General features: G+C 42.1%; 3 protein-coding genes across 4 annotated transcripts; 2 read left to right on the top strand and 1 right to left on the bottom strand.

Annotated features, from left to right (window-relative positions):
• Nucleotides 1–3,449: 3,449 nt before the first annotated feature.
• LOC123098952 (putative protease Do-like 13) lies at nucleotides 3,450–5,968 on the top strand. The gene is made up of 5 exons (XM_044521040.1): nucleotides 3,450–3,599; nucleotides 3,983–4,396; nucleotides 4,493–4,703; nucleotides 4,812–4,871; nucleotides 5,754–5,968. Exons 2-4 carry the CDS (start codon nucleotides 4,023–4,025, stop codon nucleotides 4,857–4,859), a joined length of 633 nt encoding a protein of 210 aa, XP_044376975.1. The 5' UTR covers nucleotides 3,450–3,599; nucleotides 3,983–4,022; the 3' UTR covers nucleotides 4,860–4,871; nucleotides 5,754–5,968.
• Nucleotides 5,969–6,886: 918 nt separating this feature from the next.
• Nucleotides 6,887–11,102, bottom strand: LOC123100541 (uncharacterized). Its single transcript, XM_044522455.1, has 5 exons — nucleotides 10,823–11,102; nucleotides 9,989–10,434; nucleotides 9,698–9,881; nucleotides 9,534–9,602; nucleotides 6,887–7,137 (listed from the first exon to the last, which is right to left on the bottom strand). Exons 2-5 carry the CDS (start codon nucleotides 10,303–10,305, stop codon nucleotides 7,117–7,119), a joined length of 591 nt encoding a protein of 196 aa, XP_044378390.1. The 5' UTR covers nucleotides 10,306–10,434; nucleotides 10,823–11,102; the 3' UTR covers nucleotides 6,887–7,116.
• A 3,743-nt stretch (nucleotides 11,103–14,845) lies between these two features.
• On the top strand, nucleotides 14,846–20,584 carry LOC123098951 (uncharacterized). 2 transcript variants are annotated; one of them, XM_044521039.1, is made up of 12 exons: nucleotides 14,846–15,112; nucleotides 16,193–16,290; nucleotides 16,408–16,530; nucleotides 16,612–16,736; nucleotides 16,930–17,208; nucleotides 17,365–17,486; nucleotides 18,069–18,145; nucleotides 18,573–18,692; nucleotides 18,770–18,891; nucleotides 18,972–19,247; nucleotides 19,417–19,547; nucleotides 20,257–20,584. In XM_044521039.1, exons 1-12 carry the CDS (start codon nucleotides 14,988–14,990, stop codon nucleotides 20,396–20,398), a joined length of 1,740 nt encoding a protein of 579 aa, XP_044376974.1. In that variant the 5' UTR covers nucleotides 14,846–14,987; the 3' UTR covers nucleotides 20,399–20,584. The 2 variants fall into 2 exon arrangements, with proteins under 2 accessions (XP_044376974.1, XP_044376973.1); XM_044521038.1 differs by having other exon boundaries at nucleotides 16,393–16,530.
• Nucleotides 20,585–22,480: the final 1,896 nt, after the last annotated feature.

Below are 22,480 nucleotides of genomic sequence, written 5' to 3'. Positions count from 1 at the left end.
GTTGTTCGAAAATGTTGTGCCCTTTTGATCCGTACCCTAGATCAAATCGAGCCTAGTGGCCAACCATGCATCGCACAATAGCTTGTTCTCCCGCATGTTGAAGCTTTCTCCTCTACCCTTTTTCTTCGGATCACCGGCTATATCATCCGGATCATCGTCTTTGTTGTCCTCCTCCTCCTCTTCCTCCTGTTGCTGTTGTCTAGCAGCCTAATGTTGCCCTTGTTGTGTGCCCACGCCAGTCTGGGTGTAGGACTGTTGTGTGCCCGTCTGGTGTAGGACTGTTGATGCTGGTAGTTTCCGGACTGGGTGGGATTCGAGTCTTCCACCTGCCCATCCTCATAGGCACATCCTCCTCCTTCGTCTCCGCCGTGGATGATATCGAGCATCTCCCTCTCCGGGTCGTCGTACGTTGGATCCCCCACTCTAGGCATTGCCGCAAACAGCCTGCGGGCACCCATATGCTCCACGCCCGCCGTCCGCATCCGGGCGAGCTGCGGTGAATAATACTCCGAGAAGAGCGGTGTCACGTTTACGTCGATGATGTAAGGCACCTTCCTAGCGGGGGTTCCGAGCTGCTTTGCGGCGAAGTACAGAGCCTTGTAATGCTCCGGCCATGGCGCATTGTGTACTGTGGGCGCGCCCGTCTGGGCACCGCAACATCTGCCATGTTCCCCATGACCACCACAACCGACGCCACCACCACGCCCACCGGCGGCCACCCGCTTCTTGTGGTTCTCCTCGTTTGCGGCCTTCACCTTCACACGACGAGTTTGCCGCGTAGCCGAGCTGATCTTCCGGGCGAGTGCGATGCTCGGATCCTCCGTCACCTCCATCTCTGACATGTTCTCCTCCGGTTCCATGTGTCGGCGGCAGAAGGAAGGAGAGGTTGGAGAAAAGGGTGGGAATTGGGTGGAGAGCGGCGGGGGATGGAAGAAGAGAGTGGGGGATTTTGGTGCGGAAACAGTGAGGGTTGCTACAAAACCGCGGGCTCCCCTTTCCTTTTGGGTTGGCCAGGGGGTCAAAGTGCGACGTTTAGCGTGTCCGGACTCCCGGAAACCCCCCCCCCCCCATGTTTGGTTTCAGTTTGCGGGGACATCATGGTCTGGACTGCACCTCGGACCGATACATGCCCGTGTTGGATGGCTTCCGCGGTCTGGACCGCGCGGGCGGGACGTATGCGGGCGGTTTGAGGTTCGGCGTTGGAGATGCCCTTAGGTGTTGTATTTACGTTATAGTCAATTTTATTGGTTTGAGGATCATGTTTACATCTTAACATTGTGGCCTAACAATGGAAAGAATTGAAGGAGAATGAACTAGGGCCATAAGCCACACCAGACGAGAGCATCAGTTACACTATATATGAAAAAGAGGTGAGTCATATCTCCACTAATATACATTTCCGCCTTTTGCTTCCTTAATTATTAGGACACCTCGGCATTTTAGCCATGAAACCATGCTAAGAGACAAACATTGCGAGTGCCCTTAGGCCTAGTTTGCAGCACTGTTTTTTCAATCCTTACTCAAAATCTTGGTATTCCAATGCTTGGACAATAAATACTTATGTTTCCAAGTCTTGGTTTTTCTAAGTTTGGTTTAGAAAAGAGAGTCGGGGTCTTTTTTCGCAAATACTATAAACAAAAGAACTACGGTATTGGATATAGTATGATTTATGAAACTGATGTACTTGTTGATGCTAAACCCATCAAAATATTTAAACCACGGTTTTTACAGAACCAAAAATATTCTCCTATACTCAAAAAAACTGCCAAACATAGCCTAACAGCGTCTACAACTGGAGTCACCAAAAGCAAGCCCCCAAACGTCCGCGGACAGTGACCCGGGCAGCACACAAAATTGCTCCCCTTCAACCATGAAACTCAACTCCGCACCTCAAATCCATACTAGCCATGCAAATTAAAACCTACGTACTATGTAGATTACTAAAACTACTCGTCGTCGGAGATTTCAACGACCTCCGTGCCCAACGTCGGGTACACGGGCAAGTGTGGCAGCTCCTACGCCCGCGGAGGCTCCAGCTCCTCCTCCCACGCCGCCTCCGCGTCCAGTTCGGCGAACAATGCTTCCGTCGCCGCCTGTTCTTTCCGGATGAACTGCCGATTGGCCTCGACGTAGGCCTCGTCCTGGATGGACTCGAGGATGGCGGACTGCTCCGCCATCTCCATCGCTTGGGCGGCCTCGTACTTCGCCTTCGTGTCTACCATAGCGGAGCCAGCAGCCAGGAACACCTCCACCTCCTGCTCCTCCTCCTCCTCCTCCTCCTCGGGCTTCGCTTCCGGCGGCAGCTACCTAGCCTGCTCCTCCCCCACTTCCTCCTCCTATTGCTGTTTCTCTTCCTCCTCATCCTCTGACGGCTTCGACGAATCCGAAGGAAGGGCGACAGCGAAACGAGCAGCCTGCCTCGCCTAGATCTGCTCCCGCAGGTGCAGCCTTCACTCTGGAGTGACCATGGCGTAGGTGGTGATCTAGCGCCTCGGCATGGTAGTGTCGGGTAGATTTGCAGTGGCAGCGGCGGATCGGAGATGAGATGGGGGAAATGGGGCGGATAGGGTTTGGCTGCTGCCGTCCGGCTTATATAGCCGACCTCCTTCCTCGAGCGGCACGCCGTAGCGGCGTCACGAGGAGGCGCCCGTCAGACTAGCAGCCTCTCTGTATCCCAATGCGGGCCCTAGCAGTCAGAGCTTACGCGGCGGGCGTGCCCGGGTGAGTCCGGACGTCCCCATATCCATCCTAGATTTGGGGCAGATATGGGAAGTGCCGGTCAGTCCGGGCGTTTGGGCCGGCTACGAGTAGCCCGGTTGGGTGGCAAAATTTCGTCCGGGCACAACCGGGCAGCATGTCCGAGAGTTTGGGGCAGGTATGGGGACTCGGATTGCAGATGCTCGAAGTGGCTAAAGTTCCCCAGGCTTTTATAATTTGAGTAAATTGAATTGGTCACATTAAGGGAAGCCAAAGGCTTATTAGAGACCATGCATGTCTTGTCCGAACCATCACATAAGCTTTTTTCTTTGCAGGGAAAACCATCACATAACCTTTTTTCTTTGCAGGGAAAACCATCACATAACCTTGAAGATAAGGATTATTGAACTCACCGATCATATTTTGGCCTATTTTGTTAGTAGTACTTGATATCCATTGTCATTTTAATAAGTACATGTGCATCACTTGAATTTGGAGTCCATTCGACACAGGAGCATCGTACGCCTTTCAATGCACACTATGCACAGGAGTATCATGCATCGCCTGCGCAGTACGTACTTGCTACTAGCTAGCTCTAGTACAGTGGTAAAAGCGGGTTTGGCGTGGCGTGGCGTGCGTCGCTGTGCTTTTTTTTTTTATCGATGACCGGTCAGTCAGTCACTCTTGTAGAGTGTCGACTGTAGAGCCTTTTGCACAACGCAAAAAAAAAAAAAAAGATAAAATGCAAGAGACGAGTCATGACATGGGTGTATAAAAGCATGTGGCGAGGGCTTTGTTTCCCCCACCGGGAAGGCAAGCACACTGGAGACTGGACTGGAGCTCAAGCACGCTCCGAACGAAACCACCTCCAGGAGTCGAGCCGTCGAGGTCGTCGCTGCCTGGTACACAAATCACACACTGATACCCGTCTTCTCTTCGTCTCTGCATGTTAATGTTAGTTCCGGGGTTGGTATTTTGGTTTTCTCTTCATTTTTTCTGAGAGAGGGGTTGGTGTTTTGGTTGGATCGCGCCTGTGCTTGTATACACTAGCATTACATTGTTAGATGTGCAAGTGTGCTTGAACAGTTGAACTCGCTTTTACGTCCTACGTTCTTTATTAGCTGTTCCCATTGGTTCGGAAATTCGTAGGTCGATCGATATGTATTTCGTCTCCAACAAATCAAATCGTGCTAATCTGGATTTTATTTTATTTTATTTGAAAAAGCATGGCTATCTGTTTTGTACTTCTCCTTCCATCGTCAACACTTTTCTATGCCTTGTGCAGGCAGATCGAGCTGGACTATATATACCCTTGAAGTTGAAGTATGATGTCTGTGGTCAGCTTGGTGTATGCCAGTAGTCCTCGCGGTAGCGGTTTTATTGTTTACGCCAGCCCAGAAGCGTTTCTAGCCATGACATGCGAGCACGTCGTTCGTGGGTGTAGGGAACTCCAAATCTTTTTCCCCGGCGAAACTAAAGCATACAAAGCTAGAGTCCTGAGGCACGACCCAACAATAGACCTTGCTTTAATTTCCTTTCTCCCCGACGGCGATTGCCTTCAACGTCGTGTCCCACTGAGGTTTGCGGACCTAAATGCTCCACTAAATTGTGGGGCAGTTCGGATGATAGGATACCATCAGGTTCCACAAGGCCGCCTTCTGAGCCCAGGAGTGTTCGACGGCAACCTCACGGTCCAAGAGTAAGCAAGTCTATCTCTTGTCAACAGAAAATACAACGCATATTTTACAGTCACTCGAGCTAACCACTTTGTTATTTATTTGTCGACTTCACGCAGGGCCGACCAGACAGACGATCCTGAAATGAAATTGAGGAGCATCCAGTTTCTTAATTGTAATTACGCGTCCGAGCCTGGCACGTCAGGAGGCCCTATTCTCAAGGGGAATAGGGTTGTTGGGGTAAACTCTGATTCTTTTGGAGGACACAAGTTTTCCATCTCTGTCATAGGTGTATGCAACACACTGCGGAGGTGGCTTAACATGGAAAATGTAAGTGCTAAAAAAGGAATTTCCTGCACTACCTTATCGTGCGTGCACGTTTAGCGTTTTATCTCAACTAGTCCAGGTTATGATAAGTAAATCTCTGTTTGTTGTTAGAGCGGTGTTGGAATCGATGACATGCTAGCAATGCTTGCTCGGGAATGAAGAATCTAGCAGGTATATAACATTCATCCCTCCCTCTTCCCAGTATCGCTAAGCTACATACTCATTTTCTTAGTACTATGTAGCATTTCCTCCGTGTGAAATTATAAGACTTATCTCATTTTGGTAGGACACATTTTTTTTATCAACGACTATTCCATCAATACGTAATTTTAACACACAAAATGTTAGTAATAAAAATGTTCACTTATGGTTATAATTTTATACGACATAAATGAGGCACCAGTGGTGTAATTTTGGTCAAAGCCTTGTACGGTATAAGCTTGAAATTAAAAGTATAGTACCTCCTTTAAAACACGGTGCACATTATTCTTCCTTTCTCATGAACCAACCTCTTATCAAGGTGTGAGGCTTCTATCTCATAGAAACAAACTGATTATGTAACTCCCCAAAAGCAGCATACTTATTCCAACCCCGCAAAAAAAAGACATTATTCCAAGACCCTAGAAGTATTGTTTCTTGTTGTACTGGACACGAGCTTGTGGTAGGAAGCCTTTTGTCATTCCTCAGATTGTTTACTATAAGAACTTGATCGAGGACATGTGATAGATAGAGCCACTCTCTTTTCGTGCCTTTTCCCTTGTGATCGTGTAATGGGTCTTTATGGATTCCCTAATGAAACCGGGGAGTGATCCCTTCCGTCAAAAATAGAAAGATAGATATAACCAATGGAAAACAAATTGCAGAGTATATGCCAACGGATTGCAAATCACCATCCTTACCTATGTTGTGCTAGTCTTTCACAAGATACTTAAAAGCTCTTTATATCAGTTAAGTAAACTACTGATTTTATTGTGGGCTGGGATCCTACTTCTATACTTTTGACGTAAAATTTGACAAATTTCTGGTGCCTTGTTTTGGCTGTGGTTCCAACAGGACTGGTGAAAACTGCATCGTCGGAGGCAACATGAGAAGGTTCCATGAGCACGGTTGCTCACTAATAACGCATGACCCAGGGGTTGTAGTTCTAGTGCACTCTACCACTAGTATGTTTAGTTTGATTTCTGGATATTTAGTATTATCATTTGTAATATGTGCGTCTTTGTCATGATGTAACCCATGAGCGTATGTTATGTGTAGTTTTAATGTTCCATCTTTCCTCTGCATGCATGTTGACTGTTGAGGGAACATGATTGCTGGACTGCTGTGTTGATGCTAGATCCGGCCGATACAGCGAGCACCTGGAGCTAGCGGTATGCTTAACACGTGTTTCTTCAAGACCTAAAATTGTGTACATGGATCCAGATGTACAATGGGATTGACTCAGCTGTCCGTATAGTTCTCATCTAATCGCACAAAAATCGCTGCTTAGCAACGCCCATCCTCCCGTTGTACGAAGGGGTGTCTGCATCTAGCACATTTTACTTCCAGGATCGGTCCAACCACCCATGATTTTGAAGCCTATACATACAACTAAATAGACAATGCATTGTAAAAGGTCATGATTCCAGGAACATCTGACTCTAAGCCAGCCTGGGCTCAGAACAGAATTTTCGATATTGGTAGAAGATGTAAAGTTTAGAGCTTGCCAGGAGTATACAACAATATGAAAACAACTAACTTTGTAACTTGATTTTGCCAGTGCAGTGAAACTTGCATGTGAGAGACACCATTCAAATTTGGTCATTTCAATACTTGTTTTCTATAGTTTTTAAGAAAAGGCTCGATGGCGAGGAAGCAAACTGAAAGTCTATGTAGCCTTCACAAAATATTCCTACAAATAAAGAATGATATTATGTGTTCACACATTCTCTACAATGAACAATGATTATCACAAAGATTTGCTGATTTCACTGTGTTAGCTACCCGTGGAGTTAATTCATAAACCAACTAGTACGTTCTTTGGGAAGACCGGTGTCGCCAATGCGCACCTTTCAGTTAAAACAGTACCACCCATGTCGTTCCAGCACTTTTTTTTCCCAATCCCACCCAGTCCAGACTTTTTCTTCCTACAGCACCATGAGCATGATTGCAAGAACTGATACTCAGGTAAAAACAACAACAAAATATAAAGAAATAAATGGTTGTCGATAGGATGCAGTAATTTAAATATCTCAAATACAGTAGACAACAAAAGCATGCAATACTTCTAGTTGTTCCGAGCTGCAAGTCGGTCATTTTAAGATAGTGTTTACTATCCCTGCAAACATGACATGAGCAAAGTCCAATGAAGAATAGGCACATGCAAATTGATCTAAGCTGTGTCACCCTTGCTCTTCCTTCTCTCATGTAGAACTGCTTATTGCGCTCCAGGCTGTACCTATAATTTCCAGAAAAAAAAAAGCATGACTTCATCTCGCTATTCCTTTCATCTGATCAAGCCTTTGTGGAGCTAAGAAGATAGTGTTCGATATGGCGGCAGAAACTAAGCAAGAAATAGCAAGCCCAAGTGCATATGAAGTGTACTGTATAAGGGTCCTTCCTATCATGACAACAAAAAATAAAGTCAAAACTGCCCTCATAGCACAACAACAACGAGAAAAAAAAACTGAAGGGGTTAATAACTTCTGATTTTCTGCAGCCTCCAATAAAAAATAGTTCAGTTCAACAATCCTAGGAATTGTATATATGTGATATCTCATGAATTGAATAGACCATAGTTACCCGATTCGCAATTCGCTCGGTTCACAATTCGAATTCGCGATTCGCTACATCTGCCGAATCGGATTCGATGGGGGTACACATCTCCGATTCGTGAATCGGAGAAGGGGTCCGCGAACCCAGCAATTATGATTCGTAACCTCTAGTATACGATGTATTTTTCTCTTTATGGAGATGTACTCACTAGGTGGGCCATGGATATAATTATACATCTCATTGGTACGTGACAAAAATAGCAGCCCATTAGGCCCACTAGAGAATGGAAACCTAACCTGTGGGTTCACCTCCATACGTCCCAGCTGTCTCAAAAAAAAAACCTCCATACGTCCTAGTCCTTGTGATCCCAGCTGCCACACACGCACACATCGTCTTCCACCTCGCATCAGGCACGCATCTTTCCTCTGTTCTAATGCTAGCCGTCTCCAACGTTATACACGCCCCCTCCCTGCCTGCTTTCTCTCCGTGGCGCTCGTGCTCTGGTGGATGGAGGAGAGGAGCCTCCAGGCATGTATGGCGGCTGCACATGAGGACCTGCGATAGGCCCGGCAGCCATGTCCCCACCGCTGTCGTCACCTGGACAGGGGAGCTGCAGCAGCATCTAGCTCGTAATAGGTGCTGCATCGATTCCATTTTTTAGGTTCAGTGTTGAGGAGTAAATTTCAAAAAACCACCACAATTGGGTCGAAGTTTTCAATGCTTCACAAAAAAACCACCAGAAAACATGCATTTTGGTGGGTGTTTGATGATATTTGCACAATTGTAGTGGTTTTTTGCAATTTACTCTTCAGTGTGACCCACGAATCAGGAGATTATAGTTCGGCGAAACAGGCAGTGATTTCAGATCGAACCGAGCGAATTAGAACCCCGATCTAGATCGGAATTCGAGGCCTCTCCCAGCGAATCCGGTAACTATGAAATAGACTCTCACTTGGCTACGGCATGTTTACTTGGGGGACGCATGATATATATGATGACAGTGTAGCTGTCCGCTGGTGGAGACCTAGCTAGCTAGCGAGCAAGTAGTACCTACACCGTACTTTCCCTTCTATATGTCACTCCTTCTGCACCTCCTGGCTTAGCCATTGAAGCAGGACTTCACAAGGTTGGAACCAAATGCTCCTTTAGTCTTTCCAATTTCAGTGGAAATTTTCTACTACTGATTGTGTTCTTCTATAACTAGCTAGAGCATCAACTAGCTAGTTCTTTGATTCTTGGCAAATTATAAGGGCTGTATCTAGCTAGCTCTACATGAATTTTTTGATCTACTTGTGATTGTCTTGTTCGATTAGCTAATTTCAGAGATTCTTTGTGCTATGAGTACTAGAATAGATGCACTCTAGCTAGCTTCAGAGAGTACTAGAATCAATGCACACATGCAAAAATCCACACCACATAACCAAAGGAACAAAGGTGGAGAAGCATGGTTCCTGACTAGTCGAAGAATCAAGATGCAAACAGATAATTAACTGCAGGTTCCTCCATAAATATAGCATATATTTCCATACGCAGCTACACAACATATTTAGCATTTCCATCAACACAGAACACGGTAGCTGATGATAGTCTCTCTGTGACACAAGTACAGATATCTTCAGTACCCTATTAATCCATGCAATCATTTGTCCCCTATAAACTCTTGGTAGCCTATTTGGAGACAAGCATCGAGCCATCTCCTCCATGTAATGATTTGTTAGAAGTGTTTTTTATTTATGCTCAATCTCTAAAAAAAAGACCAAACCCAACCTTCCAGCGCAATACAATCAACAAAAACATCATAGCCATCTGATCAAAGCCAACCAGGCAACCATCTATCCAGTCAATCGATAATGTAGCACGAAAATCCCAGCAACCAAATAAAGAGAAATGGAAATCAGTGGCAGTGCCCAACAAAACTCAATACACAGAGGAGATCGGGATATGGCCCCATATCCTACATGATTGAACTGTCAGCCTAAACATTAGCTCAAAGCATCAGAAAGGAAGCGCCGATCGACTGAAGGAGATGAGACGTCAAAATCAAAAAGAAGAAATGGGAGGGAGAAAGAGGAGTCATACCGTGGCTGCAGCTGATGCCTCGGCAATTCCTGCTGATTCCCGTACTACTCCAAAAAACTCCTTGAGTGTCTGCAAACAAAGAGGACCACAATGTAAAATTGAAAAATATTTTTTACTATAAATAAAAAAACGCAAATGTAAAATGTGTTGTTGATATTACATACCTTGGATTCATGTATCATCATCAGCTCGGCTTTTATTCTCGCCGCGTCTAGAGCCACGGATGGGCCTTGTCGGTTCAAAATACATACGCCAACAAGTTCACCGTCTTTAGAAAAAACGGGTGAACCATTGGCAGTGTGCAAGCTATGAGCACAATTATGGACAAAGTCTCCTACTCTTACATCCCTGGGACAAGAGATTCATTTATAAATTGGAGGCACAATAGGACCCACAATTTTTTTTAAGAGAAAACAACACGAAACAGCAAAACATTTTTAAGTACAGAAACTTACATGACATGACCATCTGTGATGTCAATGAACATCTTATAGCGTCCAACTGTAATGTCACAAAGGTTAACCACATCAAACAATTTAACCTCTTCACCAAATTCAACTGCAGCCACATTCTTGATATCATATGGTAACTTGTTGTGATAAATATAGAACCCAGCAAAAAAACCATGATGTGATGAAACAAAATCCTCGGCTTTAATCTCAATACTTTGCCCATCACACTTAATTGTGTAGATGCCATCTTCTTGTATTAGAGAACGTCTCAGTACCCCGAAGCAGAAGTGTGGTGTCGCCAGAACAATTGTACCCACCATGGAGTTGTATTTTTTTTTTTATCACTATCTTCCAGAGTTGGATCCGGGTAAGCACCATGTATTTCGACCACCATTTTAGTAACCTTTGCACGAAGATCCAATTGTTTACGTTCACCAGACATCTCGGCCCTACAAGTAGTTACAAGGCAGAAACTCAGATTTAACAGCAAACGTCACAACTAATGGCCTATTGTGGTTTTCCATTTCTTCTTAGCATGAACACCTTAGTGTGATATGCATCCCAATTTGCTTTGTCCATCTAATGTGTTCCAAATTTATCATCATTAGTTGACAGGAATAGAAATGTAATTTTATGAAAGAACAGCATCATCATTGGTAGTAAATTTCTGTGCAAATGAAACCAGCTAAGAGAATAACATCATCTATCGGTAACAAATTGCATACAACAAATCATCACATGTACACAAGATCATGCACACATGCATTCCTATACAATCTCAGATCTAATCATGAACAGAAAAGATTAGTAGAGAACGGGAAGCACGAAGGACCATACATCGGGTTCGAAGCACCAGAGGGCGGGGTGAAGGAGCAAGGAGTCTCCGTAGACGACTTGGCAATGACGGAGGAGCGCAGGCTGGGGAGCACAGCGAGGAGATCAACCAGTGCGCAGGGGCGGGGGACGACGGGCTGTAGAGCAAGGCGTTGACCTGGACTAGGGGCGAAGGAGCAGGGCACGCGCCGGAGTAGGACGCACCTGAGGACGACCGGCGGCGGCAAACCTAGTCCGCCGCGCGACTCGTGTCGGCTGTTGGGGAGAGCTCGTTCCGGGATGAGATTCGCGCACGGGATTGAGCTCGTTCAGGCAGGGAGTTCCTATCTGCCGCTTATTGCGGCAGACTGCCGGACAAACGCACAGACGGCGACAACTGGGCCGGCCCACTAGCGAGCGAGCGTACGTGCCTGCGATCGACTACTACTGTAGCGACTATAAATTCGCAAAAAAAACAAATTGAGCATTCCCGAGGATCGAACACGGGACCTCCAGCAGCAAACGATATATATACTACCTACAAAATAGTATATACTATCTAAACATCTTATATACGACATATTATGCATATATACTTTCTGATTTGATAGATAATACATACAATATACAAAATTTAAGTGGTGGTAACTACTACTGGTGGTAGCAAAAATATATACAGGGAAATGGTTGTGTACTCCCGCTCCTTATATACCACATAGATGAATCTTTTATATCTTTTATTATTTTTAATATACTTCATTAATAATTACTAGATTCCCCTAAATGAGTTTCATAAAAAAATTCATGCGTGTTTCATATTTTCGAAGGTTTGCGTATATACTGATTTGTTTGTACGTGAAAAAGGTATATTACAAAAAAGTACGTCACAGTGGCGGAGCTAGAAGGTGATTATTGGGGGGGCTGAGGACAAAACACTCAATTTCCAAGGGATAAAATACCCTGAAAAATTCAATCTCAGCCCTCTAAAAAAATTTCTTCACAAAACTAGCCAAGGCTGGGGGGGCCATGGCACCTGCAGCTTTCTACATAGCTCCGCCAGTGACGTCGCATATGATATTTTTCAACAAAACTCATATTAGGATATCTTAGAATACTTAATGAAATATATTGAGAATGATAAAGAATTATAATTAATGCATATACGAGGTATATTGAAGATGGGAGTACATACCTCCAGGGGTACAGCAATTAGTCTTATATAATATTTCTCACATGTGAAATTTTCATGAAGAAACGACTTTTGTGGTCTTCTGTGTGAATAATCACAAAATATAATCTATATAAAAATTAATATTCAAGGTTTTGAAGTTGTGAATTTGTATCTTTTCCATAGAAACATTAAAGTCATTTCTTTGCAAAATTGCATACTTGAGTAGAACACGAAAGCCATGTCGGCCACAAGCCCACAAAGAACTTTTTGATTTTGATAAAGAAAGATTAAAAACTATATAGGGTGCGCCCAGACCTAGCCAAAATGGGCCGCAGGCTGGCCCGTGAGCACGCGTTCTCGGCTCATCATGGGCCTGGCCTGCACGTGCCTCGGCGAGTCATGCCTGCGTGCCAAAACAGTCCATTAGGCCGAAAAGCACACCACTCACATGGGGCAGACATGCCACCTTTTTACCAAGGGTGTGTTTGGTTTAGATGGGCATTTTAGGTGCATGCCTAACGTTTGATTTTAGGGATGAAATAGATGTGGATAGGGACGTGGGGTATCTGCTCTCGAGCTCAAATGCACCCTGATGAACAGCAAAATAATAGTAATACAATTCAAAAATTATGAAATCTTTTGTGGTAACTTTGACAAATTTTTTGTATGCTTGCAAAACTTTAGCACGAGATAACATTCGTGGAAGTCGTGGCAAAATAAATTCAGCACTCCAAAATGTTTTCAAAACTAGCATATTTGAAGCATCGTTTTTGTTTGTTTTGCCACGACTTCCACAAATGTCATCTCGTGCTAAAATTTGGCAATCATACAAAACATTTGTCAAAGTTTACCATAAAAAATCAGATTTTTTTTGAATAGTTTTACTTTTTTTACTTTACTATATTCATCAGGGTGCATTTGAGCTCGGGATTAAAATATGACTTTTATGTGGATAGCCTATATTCCAAGAAGAAAGAGATGTGGATAGCCTATATTCCAAGAATATTCCCGTTTTGGTTGCTTGAACTCATCCGCGTAAAATACTTAACAGGTTTGGGGGGCAACTCCTATTCGTGTCTGGCACGGGGGCAACTCCTCTATTTGGTCCTTCAGATGCCGTTTGAAGGCAAATCCTATATACCTAAATAGTTTATTCTCATTATGTCTATTATCTTAACACATGCACACATGCCATCTCTACAAAGGCCCGCCATAACATGCACACACCTCATCTCACCCCTAATGACACGTCACCAGTGGCTCACCTCAACATGCATGGGAGTTTTTTTCTCCAGTATACTACTTATATTCAATCAATATTTTTTAACTATAAAATAATCAAATATTACATGTAATATATATTTTGTGTTATTTCATATATTATTAATCCAAATATTCATGTTGGATGAAACAAAAAATCATTGAAATTTATTACAACCAATTTCCGCAGCAACGCGTGGGGTATCATCTGGTTCATACACGTGCACCCCCTCCTTGCGATAGATTTTTTATAGGCTGGCATGTATAAGGCACCAGTAGGAAGCTCCCTTTTTTTGGGAAGCTCACAGAAGCTGCTTGGCCCGGTTTTGGGAAGCTCCCGTTCGATCTTTCTTTCTTCGTATTTTTAGTTTTCCTGGATTGTTTTGTTTTTGGGACAATTGCATTTTTACCCCTAGTTGATTCCTACCCACGGATTTTGCCCTTACTTTTCGAGCTTGCTCAGTTTTGCCCTTACTTTTTCCGTCGAGGTCCCTCGAATGCCCTTTGACCATTTGACCAAAAGTTTGAAAATTCATAACTAATTCATATGAACTCAGAAAAATGCAAATAAGATATCAAAATGTTCAGATAAACATTACCTTTATGTGCATATCATTTGGATTCAGGACAAAAGCACCGTTTAAACTACCTGAGGTAATTAATGTTATTAACATTATTAAAAATAAAAATGTATAAAAATAATTTTTTCATGAATAAAAATTACATGCAAATGTAGGTGATGTTTTCTGAACATCCTGATATCTTATTTGCATTTTTCTGAGTTCTTATCAACGTGTTATGAAGTTTCCAAATAATGGTGAAAGTCGTTAGAACATTCTTAACAAGATGATACGAACTCAGAAAAATGCAAATAAGATATCTAGATGTTCAGGAAACATCACCTACATTTGCGTGTAATTTTTATTCATGAAAAAAATAATATTGTTTATACCTTTTTATTTTTAATAATGTCAATAGCATTAATTACCTCAAGTAGTTTAAAGAGTGCTTTTGTCTTGAATGCAAATGATGTGCACATAAAGGTAATGTTTATCTGAACATTTTGATATCTTATTTGCTTTTTTCTGAGTTCATATGAATTATTTATGAATTTTCAAAGTTTTGGTCAAACGGTCAAAGGGCATTCGAGGGACCACGACGGAAAAAGTAAGGGCAAAACTGAGCAGCTCGAAAAGTAAGGGCAAAACCTGTGGGTAGGAACCAACTAGTGGTAAAAATGCAATTGTCCCTTTGTTTTTGGATTTTTCTTTCCTTTTCTTCTCAAATGCGTGAAATTTTTTCCAGTCCAATTTTTTTCCAACATGAACTTTTTACGAAACCCCGTGAACTTCTTTCAAATCCATGTTTTTTTGGATCCATGAACTTTTTCTTAAATGTATGAATGTTTTTCAAATCCACAACCTTTTTTTAGGATTTTTTAAAATCCATAATTTTTTTGCATATCGTATTTTTAAAATAATTTCATGAACTTTTTTCAAATCATAACCTTTTTTCCACATTCGTATTTTTTTCAAATTTACGAACATTTTTTAATCAAAATTTCAGATTCAGCTTTTTTACAAAAGTCCAAGCGGTCAACCATCAGACCGAGGGAACGAAGAGGCATGCGGCCATGCCGCCTGCCCCCCTCCTCCCCCCAATCGCGTCCGATCTCCGCCCTCCGCCTCCGCCTCCGCCTCGATTTCTACTCCGATCCTCTCCTCTCCACTGCCCCTTCTTCTTTTGTACGGGACGTTCATGAGGGCCCCCCGGCCGGATCCAGCCCACCGCCGTTCTTCTACCAGTGCCGCTGATGGCGCCCACGCCGCACACCCGTGCCGCCCGATGCCCGCCGCCACCGGTGGTCAGCCAGCCGGAGAAAGGTAACCCCTACCCCAAACTCTAAATTTCCTAACCCTAAAAGTCTTCATGAAATTTAGGTGACTCAGGGCATGCTCGGTTGTCTTGCCGAGCCTTGCCTTGTTAGGATGGGCACACTAGCCTAGCTGAGCTAGGGTTTCGAGGCAAGGCATATATTGATTTGGTCCCTTTGCTCCCGACAGCAATATTTTCGTGGTTCTTCGTTTGGATCTTTAACTTGACGAGATATATTCATCACTTTGCCATGAGGTTGAGGTTACCTACCTCCCTCGATTGGCTCAATTATTGATTTGAGTATAACAGCTTCCGGATAGACATGTTTACTTCTATGTATCTACTATTCTGCTTCAAGTGTTTGTTTTCTTTTAGCCAACACGTCTAGTTCTTTGACCAGCTGCATTGAATTTTTCCAATAGTAAAAGTATTTGATCAAAATATGTGCAGTGCTTAATTCAAGAGAAGAGGGGATTCAAAAAGGAAAAAACATGACACGCAACAACGAAATCTGTTTTCTTAACAAATAGTATGTCAAGTGATTTGACTAGTGTCATTGATTTTCTCCAAAAGTAAAAGTCTCTGATCAAAATATGCACAGTACTTACAAGAGAAGTTCTAAAACTTATAACAAAAAACAGGACACACAACAACAGGTCAACAGAAAAATCAGTGCATGCCTGCTTTGCCACCGGGGTTCCTTGCTTTTGGCAGCAAGCTAGCCCATCAATGCTAGGTGGGCAATTTCTGTCTGGGCAAAGGATCCAAGTAGCCCCTTTGATGTTTGCATTATCTAAATGAGCTTACCTGTAGCAAATCTCGTATTTTTGCCTGCCATCTCAGCTAGTTTTGCACTATGTTTAGGTTAGTTGAGGTGTTTGATGTCACTACGTTTCTTTCTCTATCTCTGTACATGGCTTTCATTACTGATTCATCAGTTTTGGGCTATGAAGTTATTTGTATTTTTAGATACCAGCCTAGCTTATATACTTATAATTTATGCCAATATAGAGTATTACAGTGTCCAGTGTAAGGTTTTTTACAACCATGCTCTACTCGTTTAAATGACATCGTTTCGTCGACTCCAGGGTTGGGAAGATGCAGAAAACCATGCAAAAGCGAAGAGCCATGGACATAGGATGCTTTAATAAAAAGCAAATTGCAAGCCAAACAAAACTTATGCAACGTGAGTCTTCGTCCTTTTATTTCACTGCAAGTATTTTCACACAGCCAAACTGTTGTAGCACTCACTATTATTTACCTGTACCATGTTTCTTTAATTAACTAGGACCTGTCCATCCAGTCATTACATTTGAAGATGGATTTGGTAAGTTAGCTAAATCCTGTGGAAATTCCTCGAGTGAACTCACCGAACAGATTGAGTCAGAGCTATCAGAAACTGTTGTCTCCCTTGCTTCATTTGTTGGTAATTATTATATTGTCTATGCCCATTTTTTTCCATATCTGTATTTCAGCAATTAATGATCAAAACTATTGTCATCTGTAGGAGATACGGTGCTATTTGAATGCACAGGGATATTCATTGACAACTTATGTGCTGATGCCACAAGTATTCTGACTTCACCTAATATAGTTGGATCTTCAGATTATGAGTTCACTGATAACTTGACGGTTGGTGCTGCCTACTTCTCTCAATTTCTTTTTCTTGCATATTACTCCCTCCGTTCAGAATTACTTGTCTCGGAAATAGATGTATCTAGAACTAAAATACATCTAGATACATCCATTTCTGCGACAAGTAATTCCGAACGGAGGGAGTAATATTCTATCACCTTGTTCAGCTATTCTTGCTTCATCGATGCAGATTAAAGTGCGTCTTCCCAGTAATCAAGTTGTCATTGGCTGGTTACACCATTGTGATTTCAAGTATGATCTTGCTGTTGTGAACATCAAGCGTGTAGGTGGCTTTCAGGAAGCACGTCTCAGTTCTAGCTACGTCATGCAATTTGAGTCCAATAGTAAGTTAGTAGCGGTGGGGCGCTGTTTTGACTCAGGCATGTTAAAGTCCACCAATGGGATAGTAATTGGCAGTGCAAGCGATGGACTCTGTGAGCTTATGCTCTCCACATATGAAATGAACACGGTGAGATGCTGTTTTTTCTTAGTTCTCTGCATGGTGGAAATAATTATATGTATATAGCTTAAATCTATCGCATACCACTGAACTATCAGTTGAGCTATTATCGATCCCATTTTTCCTATGCAACTTTCTTCATTACCGCTTCCAATTTTGTGCTAGGCTTGGATTGGGTGCCCCCTTGTTGATTTCGATGGAAACTTTGTTGGAATGAACCTCCAAATTGGCAAAAGGACTACGTTCGCACCAGTGAACAAAATTCTTGAATGCCTTGAGTACTTTGGGTTGGTATTTCTAGACTTACATTATTTACAAGCTGTAGTCTCTCTGTTTGGCTTTACATATATTGTCCTCCCGTTGTGCTATCCTGCATTCCTGTCTGATTTGAATCTACTCCCTCCGTCCTCGTATATTGGATGTAATAACGTCTTATATTATGGGACGGAGGGAGTACTGTTTTGGGTGACAAACAGTATTTGAGGTATGCATAGTAGGTTTTCCTTTGGTACATTTCCATCCTTTAGCTGTTCTAGTTGCTTTGCATTTTGTGAACCTGGACACTTGTGCCATTACCATCTGGCATGTCGCCCTGCTTTTGGAGACTAGACACTAGACTGTGCTAATACATTTTGCTAATTTGCAATCAAACTTTGGTTTAAAACTACAGTATGGATACTAGAACTTACATTCATGACATCCCTGGAGATTGATGTGTTGTTTGCTCAATTCTGTTTTGTGGTGAATCATCTGTAAGACTGTAACCTACTTTCTCCTTTGTGGCCCTGTTTGATAAATCAATTTGCTATAATCTTTGACTTCTCGTCCTTCAGTGGATTTGTCATGATGTGTTTTTGTACAAAGTGCAGGGTTGGAAGTAATCAAGTGCTTGTTGGTATAAAAGAAGCAAGCACAACCAAGGCACAAAATGCTGGCACGCCCAAAGGTCAGTTTCTTTCTTTTTGTAGTACTCAACATCTTGTGATACGATATAAAAAAGGCGTATCCAGTGCTGAAAGCTCCCATAAAAGGTGGGTATTGGGGAATGGAATTTCTAGAAAGTCTTACCCTTGCACAACAATTCTGCAAGGAGGCTGGTCCTAACCCAGGACCTCCAGGCCTCAAGTGGGAAGACTCTACCACTGCGCCAGGCACACCCTGCATCTTAGATAAGATGCATTTGCTAATTGACTCACCTTGCTGTACATATTTCATGCAATGTTATAGTGAACCTCTAATACGTGATGATTGTCCCCCACCTGCTATGTTATGTGGTGGTCAGCTGCTGCTGTTAATTTTTCTGAGTACCCCTTTAATGCAGCAACAGCTTTATTTGAGGAGTGCCAACTGACATGTCATGTTTCTTTAAACAGATGGTATGCATGAGATTAACTCTTTTGAAGAGGAATTCGAGGACAATATCTGGAGCACACTTAGTGAAGATGTTGCAAGCACTATGGCTGGATGTGTTGTCTCACTTGCTTCATTCAATGGTGATTGTGTTGCGATATTCTCATTTTTATTTCTCTTATTTCACCGATTATTAAAGAATAAATTATGATGTGTGCAGGAAAGACCAAGTGTTTTGCTTGCACAGGCCTAATTATAGACTGTAATCCCGTGAGAATTCTTACTTCGGCAAGTTTGGTTAAAATTTCTGGCGATGAAAACAAGATTGATGATAACTTGCAGGTTGGCGCTGGTAGTGCATATCATTGTTTGTGCCTTTTGTTTGTCTGTTTATGAACCGGTTTATAACCTTATCATTGCAGATTGAAGTGTACCTTAATAATACAGAACAAGTCACGGGGACATTGAGGCATTATGATCTATGCTATAATGTTGCGGTTGTAGAGATCATGGGTTCCTGCGGTTCTACCGCAGTGGGATTGAGGAGGCATATTTCTTTCACCCCTAATATCGAGGTTTTAGCTGTAGGGCGTCTCATTGAACATCGGAAACTAATGGCCTCAAGAGGGGTGTTAATTGACAGAAAAGGCAAACTTGCTTGTGAAGAGCTTAGGATTTCCACTTGTAAAATCACCAAGGTATATGTATATTTTGCCAATACATATGTTCCGCATGAGGAAAAATAATTATTTGTGTTAGAAATATGATCAACTCATCATTGAATATATTGAACTTAATCTGTAATTAATTACACATATCATTTTTTTCTCCCCTTTTTCTGGCCACTTATGTTTTTCTTTGTCCTAGGCCGGAATTGGAGGGCCTCTTATTGATGCTCAAGGGAATTTTGTTGGTATGAATTTCTTCCATGATGAAGAAACTCCGTACCTACCGAGGGAAAAAATTCAGGAAGTCGTGAGACGTTTCGATGAAGAACGGTATGCCCAATATTTTTTGTCATGGTGTAATGTTCAGGTTTGCGTAAGCTCTTTTTGATGCCTGAGATTTACATGTAGTTGTACATGGTTTTTGTGTTCCAACAACGTCCAGTGTTTACAATTTTCCACCTCCTTACCATCCCAACATTACTTAGGCATATCTTGTTTGGACATGAAAAAGGGCCCACACAGTTGACATGATGCTGATCACATTTCCTCATTTGGGCTGCAATCTATGGCTTGTTAGCTACTCCCTCTGTATAGAAATATAAGAGCATTTAGATCACTAAATTAGTGATCTAAGTGCTCTTATATTTCTTTACTGAGGGAGTAGAGGCCAACAGTAGAGACTACTCCCTCCGTTCCAAAATAGATGACTCAACTTTGTACTAATAGTACAAAGTTGAGTATATAGTAGCCCGAAGGCCTTACTGATGCACCTTAAAGTAGAGTAGGGACCGAGGGAGAGTAATGTTGCTTTTTGTGCTAAAAGGAAATGAAGGAACAATATCTGAAATTTCAGAGCTAATTCCAACAATTTGAAAATTTCCTCTGATATTTTTATTAACGATAAAAAGTTGGTTCTAATAAGGCCTACAGTTGAAAACTTAAACCATTTGGTGGTGCTAAGACAGAGACCCCTCTCATTGATTAATCTGATTCAGTTATATGATGTTAACACTAATTTTTTTTTCTTTTTATTTTGTAGCGCGAATGACGGTTGGCCTGAACCAAGACATCGTTATTTTATACCAACTTGGTACCCTGTACCGTTTGGTTTGTTTCCAGACAGCGACGTGTACGTTGATAGTTTAGACGATTTATATTCAAAGTTTGCTTGGCATCAGTGAGACTATTTGTTGGTTGTGTGTAGCTGCACTCTTATCAACTATGGATCTGGTTGTTACTAATGCATCCTTGTGAATTCGAGACTAATGAGCGAAATCCTTGTTCAGTTGTGTTTATTTCTACCAACCCCCTTGTATTTCAGATATACTCTCTCCATTTTTAAATATAAGCCTTTTTAGAGATTTCAATATGGACTACATACGGATGTATAGACTTATTATAAAATATAGATTCACTCATTTTGCTCCGCATGTTGTCTGTATTGAAATCTCTAAAATGGCTTTGTCCAATAAGCTTGGATTCTTAAGTTATTTGTTTGGCAATCACAACCGCTAATTGACTGTTTTATTTTAATTCTATGTCTAACACTTGTTGTAGAATGTCGCTTCTTGTGTAATTCATCATTTTGAGGACTCTTTTGTACGTATGTTCATCATTCATGTTGAGAAACTCTCTCATTCATTATGTCGGTCGATTTATGTCCTGATAGCTCGCACATGCATCAGGTTGAAAGTATACATACGTAGCGCAGATCATAATACTCAACCGGGAGTCAATTGCTAGCTAGCTTGGTCGCATAAATTGAGTTTCAGGAAAATGATTATTTTCGCCTGACTGATTTTGGGAACAAATAAGGCCCGCGTTTTGGCTCTTAGGTGCAGATCTTGGGCCCGTCCGAAATCATTAATTGAGAAATACTCTTTTCAAAGATCACTTTTTGACAATAGAGAGTCTACACATATGTAAAAGTGAAATGGTTGATTTTTATTGATGATGAGTACATCTATATATATATAGAGGTACAAAGGACACCAAGTGAAAAGGGGTCTATTCGAGAAGGCACAAGGAACCAACGTTGGTTTCCATATGGCAACCACCATCTATTCCTTAAGCACGGATTAATAGGATTAATTAAATCCTAACACTCCCCTAATCTATGCTTGTTAGTGTAATATCATCATCTTCATTAGAGACTCCTCCAAAACCCTGTGGGGAAAATGAGGAGTATATTGTTTGGTATGTTGCTAAAACTCCTTCAAACTTAGTGGGAAAATAAGGAGAAAATGATGCAACATGTAATGGTTATTACCTCTTTTAACTCAATACGAGAAAACCCATAGAGTTCAGAGGACAATAGATATGCCGTATATACTTTCATAAAAACCCCGGTGGGGAAAACAGAAAGTAAGACATGATCTCATGTTGATATTACCTCACTGAAAACCTTTATGAGAACCTGTAAAGTAAACTCATGAAGGGAAAAGGAGTATAATATGGTGCTTTGAACATGAACAATTCAGAAAGGTACCCTCCTGATTCTTGCAAATTCCGAAGCCGTCACATACCAATTCCATGAGCATATTTCTGGAATGTAGAAGTTGGTAGAGACTTGGTGAACAAATTAGTCGCATGATTTGACTTGCAAGATGAGCAATATAGTGATATTGCTTACTATGTAACATGTTTACATCCGGGCAACACAAGCAACACCATCATTGAGATAATGGTTGGTGGATGTAGCCACTAAGGTCTGTTTTGAAGACTTCCATATGATGGCTATCACACCTAGTAGGAACACAAACTTCGTCTACGATCTGACATAGTAGGGATCTGATCGATGTATCCAATGATATCGGTGTCCAGATTTCTCTGAAACTGAAAAGATTAGGACAAAATGTTTGATGTCGTGGAGATCGAAAGATATTCTTGAGCCCCAACCAATTATGTGTGGTGGGTCCAATGGCACTAGGATATGGAACTCTGTATCCCAATATCGCATTCCCATCAACTCATGGTATTAATGGATCTTTCTCTACGTCTAGAGAACGAAGTCATGCGAGTTATGGATGCATAAGATTTGTCCACAGTCAATTTCTCCAATATAATCAAGATATAGACAACATGCGTACCATAATGTATGAGTGAAGGTGCTCGAGGTTTTACCCAAATCCTTCATCTCAAATTCCGTCATTTAGATGATCACACGCTTAACATGTATGGGTAATCATTAGTGTAGGAGTAATCCTTGTGTGTGAGGAACTCACTACGTCGGTTGTACCAACATATACTGAAAACAAATAAGC

The sequence above is a fragment of the Triticum aestivum genome, chromosome 4D, assembly GCF_018294505.1.
Source record: "Triticum aestivum cultivar Chinese Spring chromosome 4D, IWGSC CS RefSeq v2.1, whole genome shotgun sequence".
In the NCBI taxonomy this organism is placed as follows: domain Eukaryota; kingdom Viridiplantae; phylum Streptophyta; class Magnoliopsida; order Poales; family Poaceae; genus Triticum; species Triticum aestivum.
The sequence above is the reverse complement of the archived record's forward strand: the minus strand, read 5'-3'. Positions and strand labels throughout refer to the sequence as shown.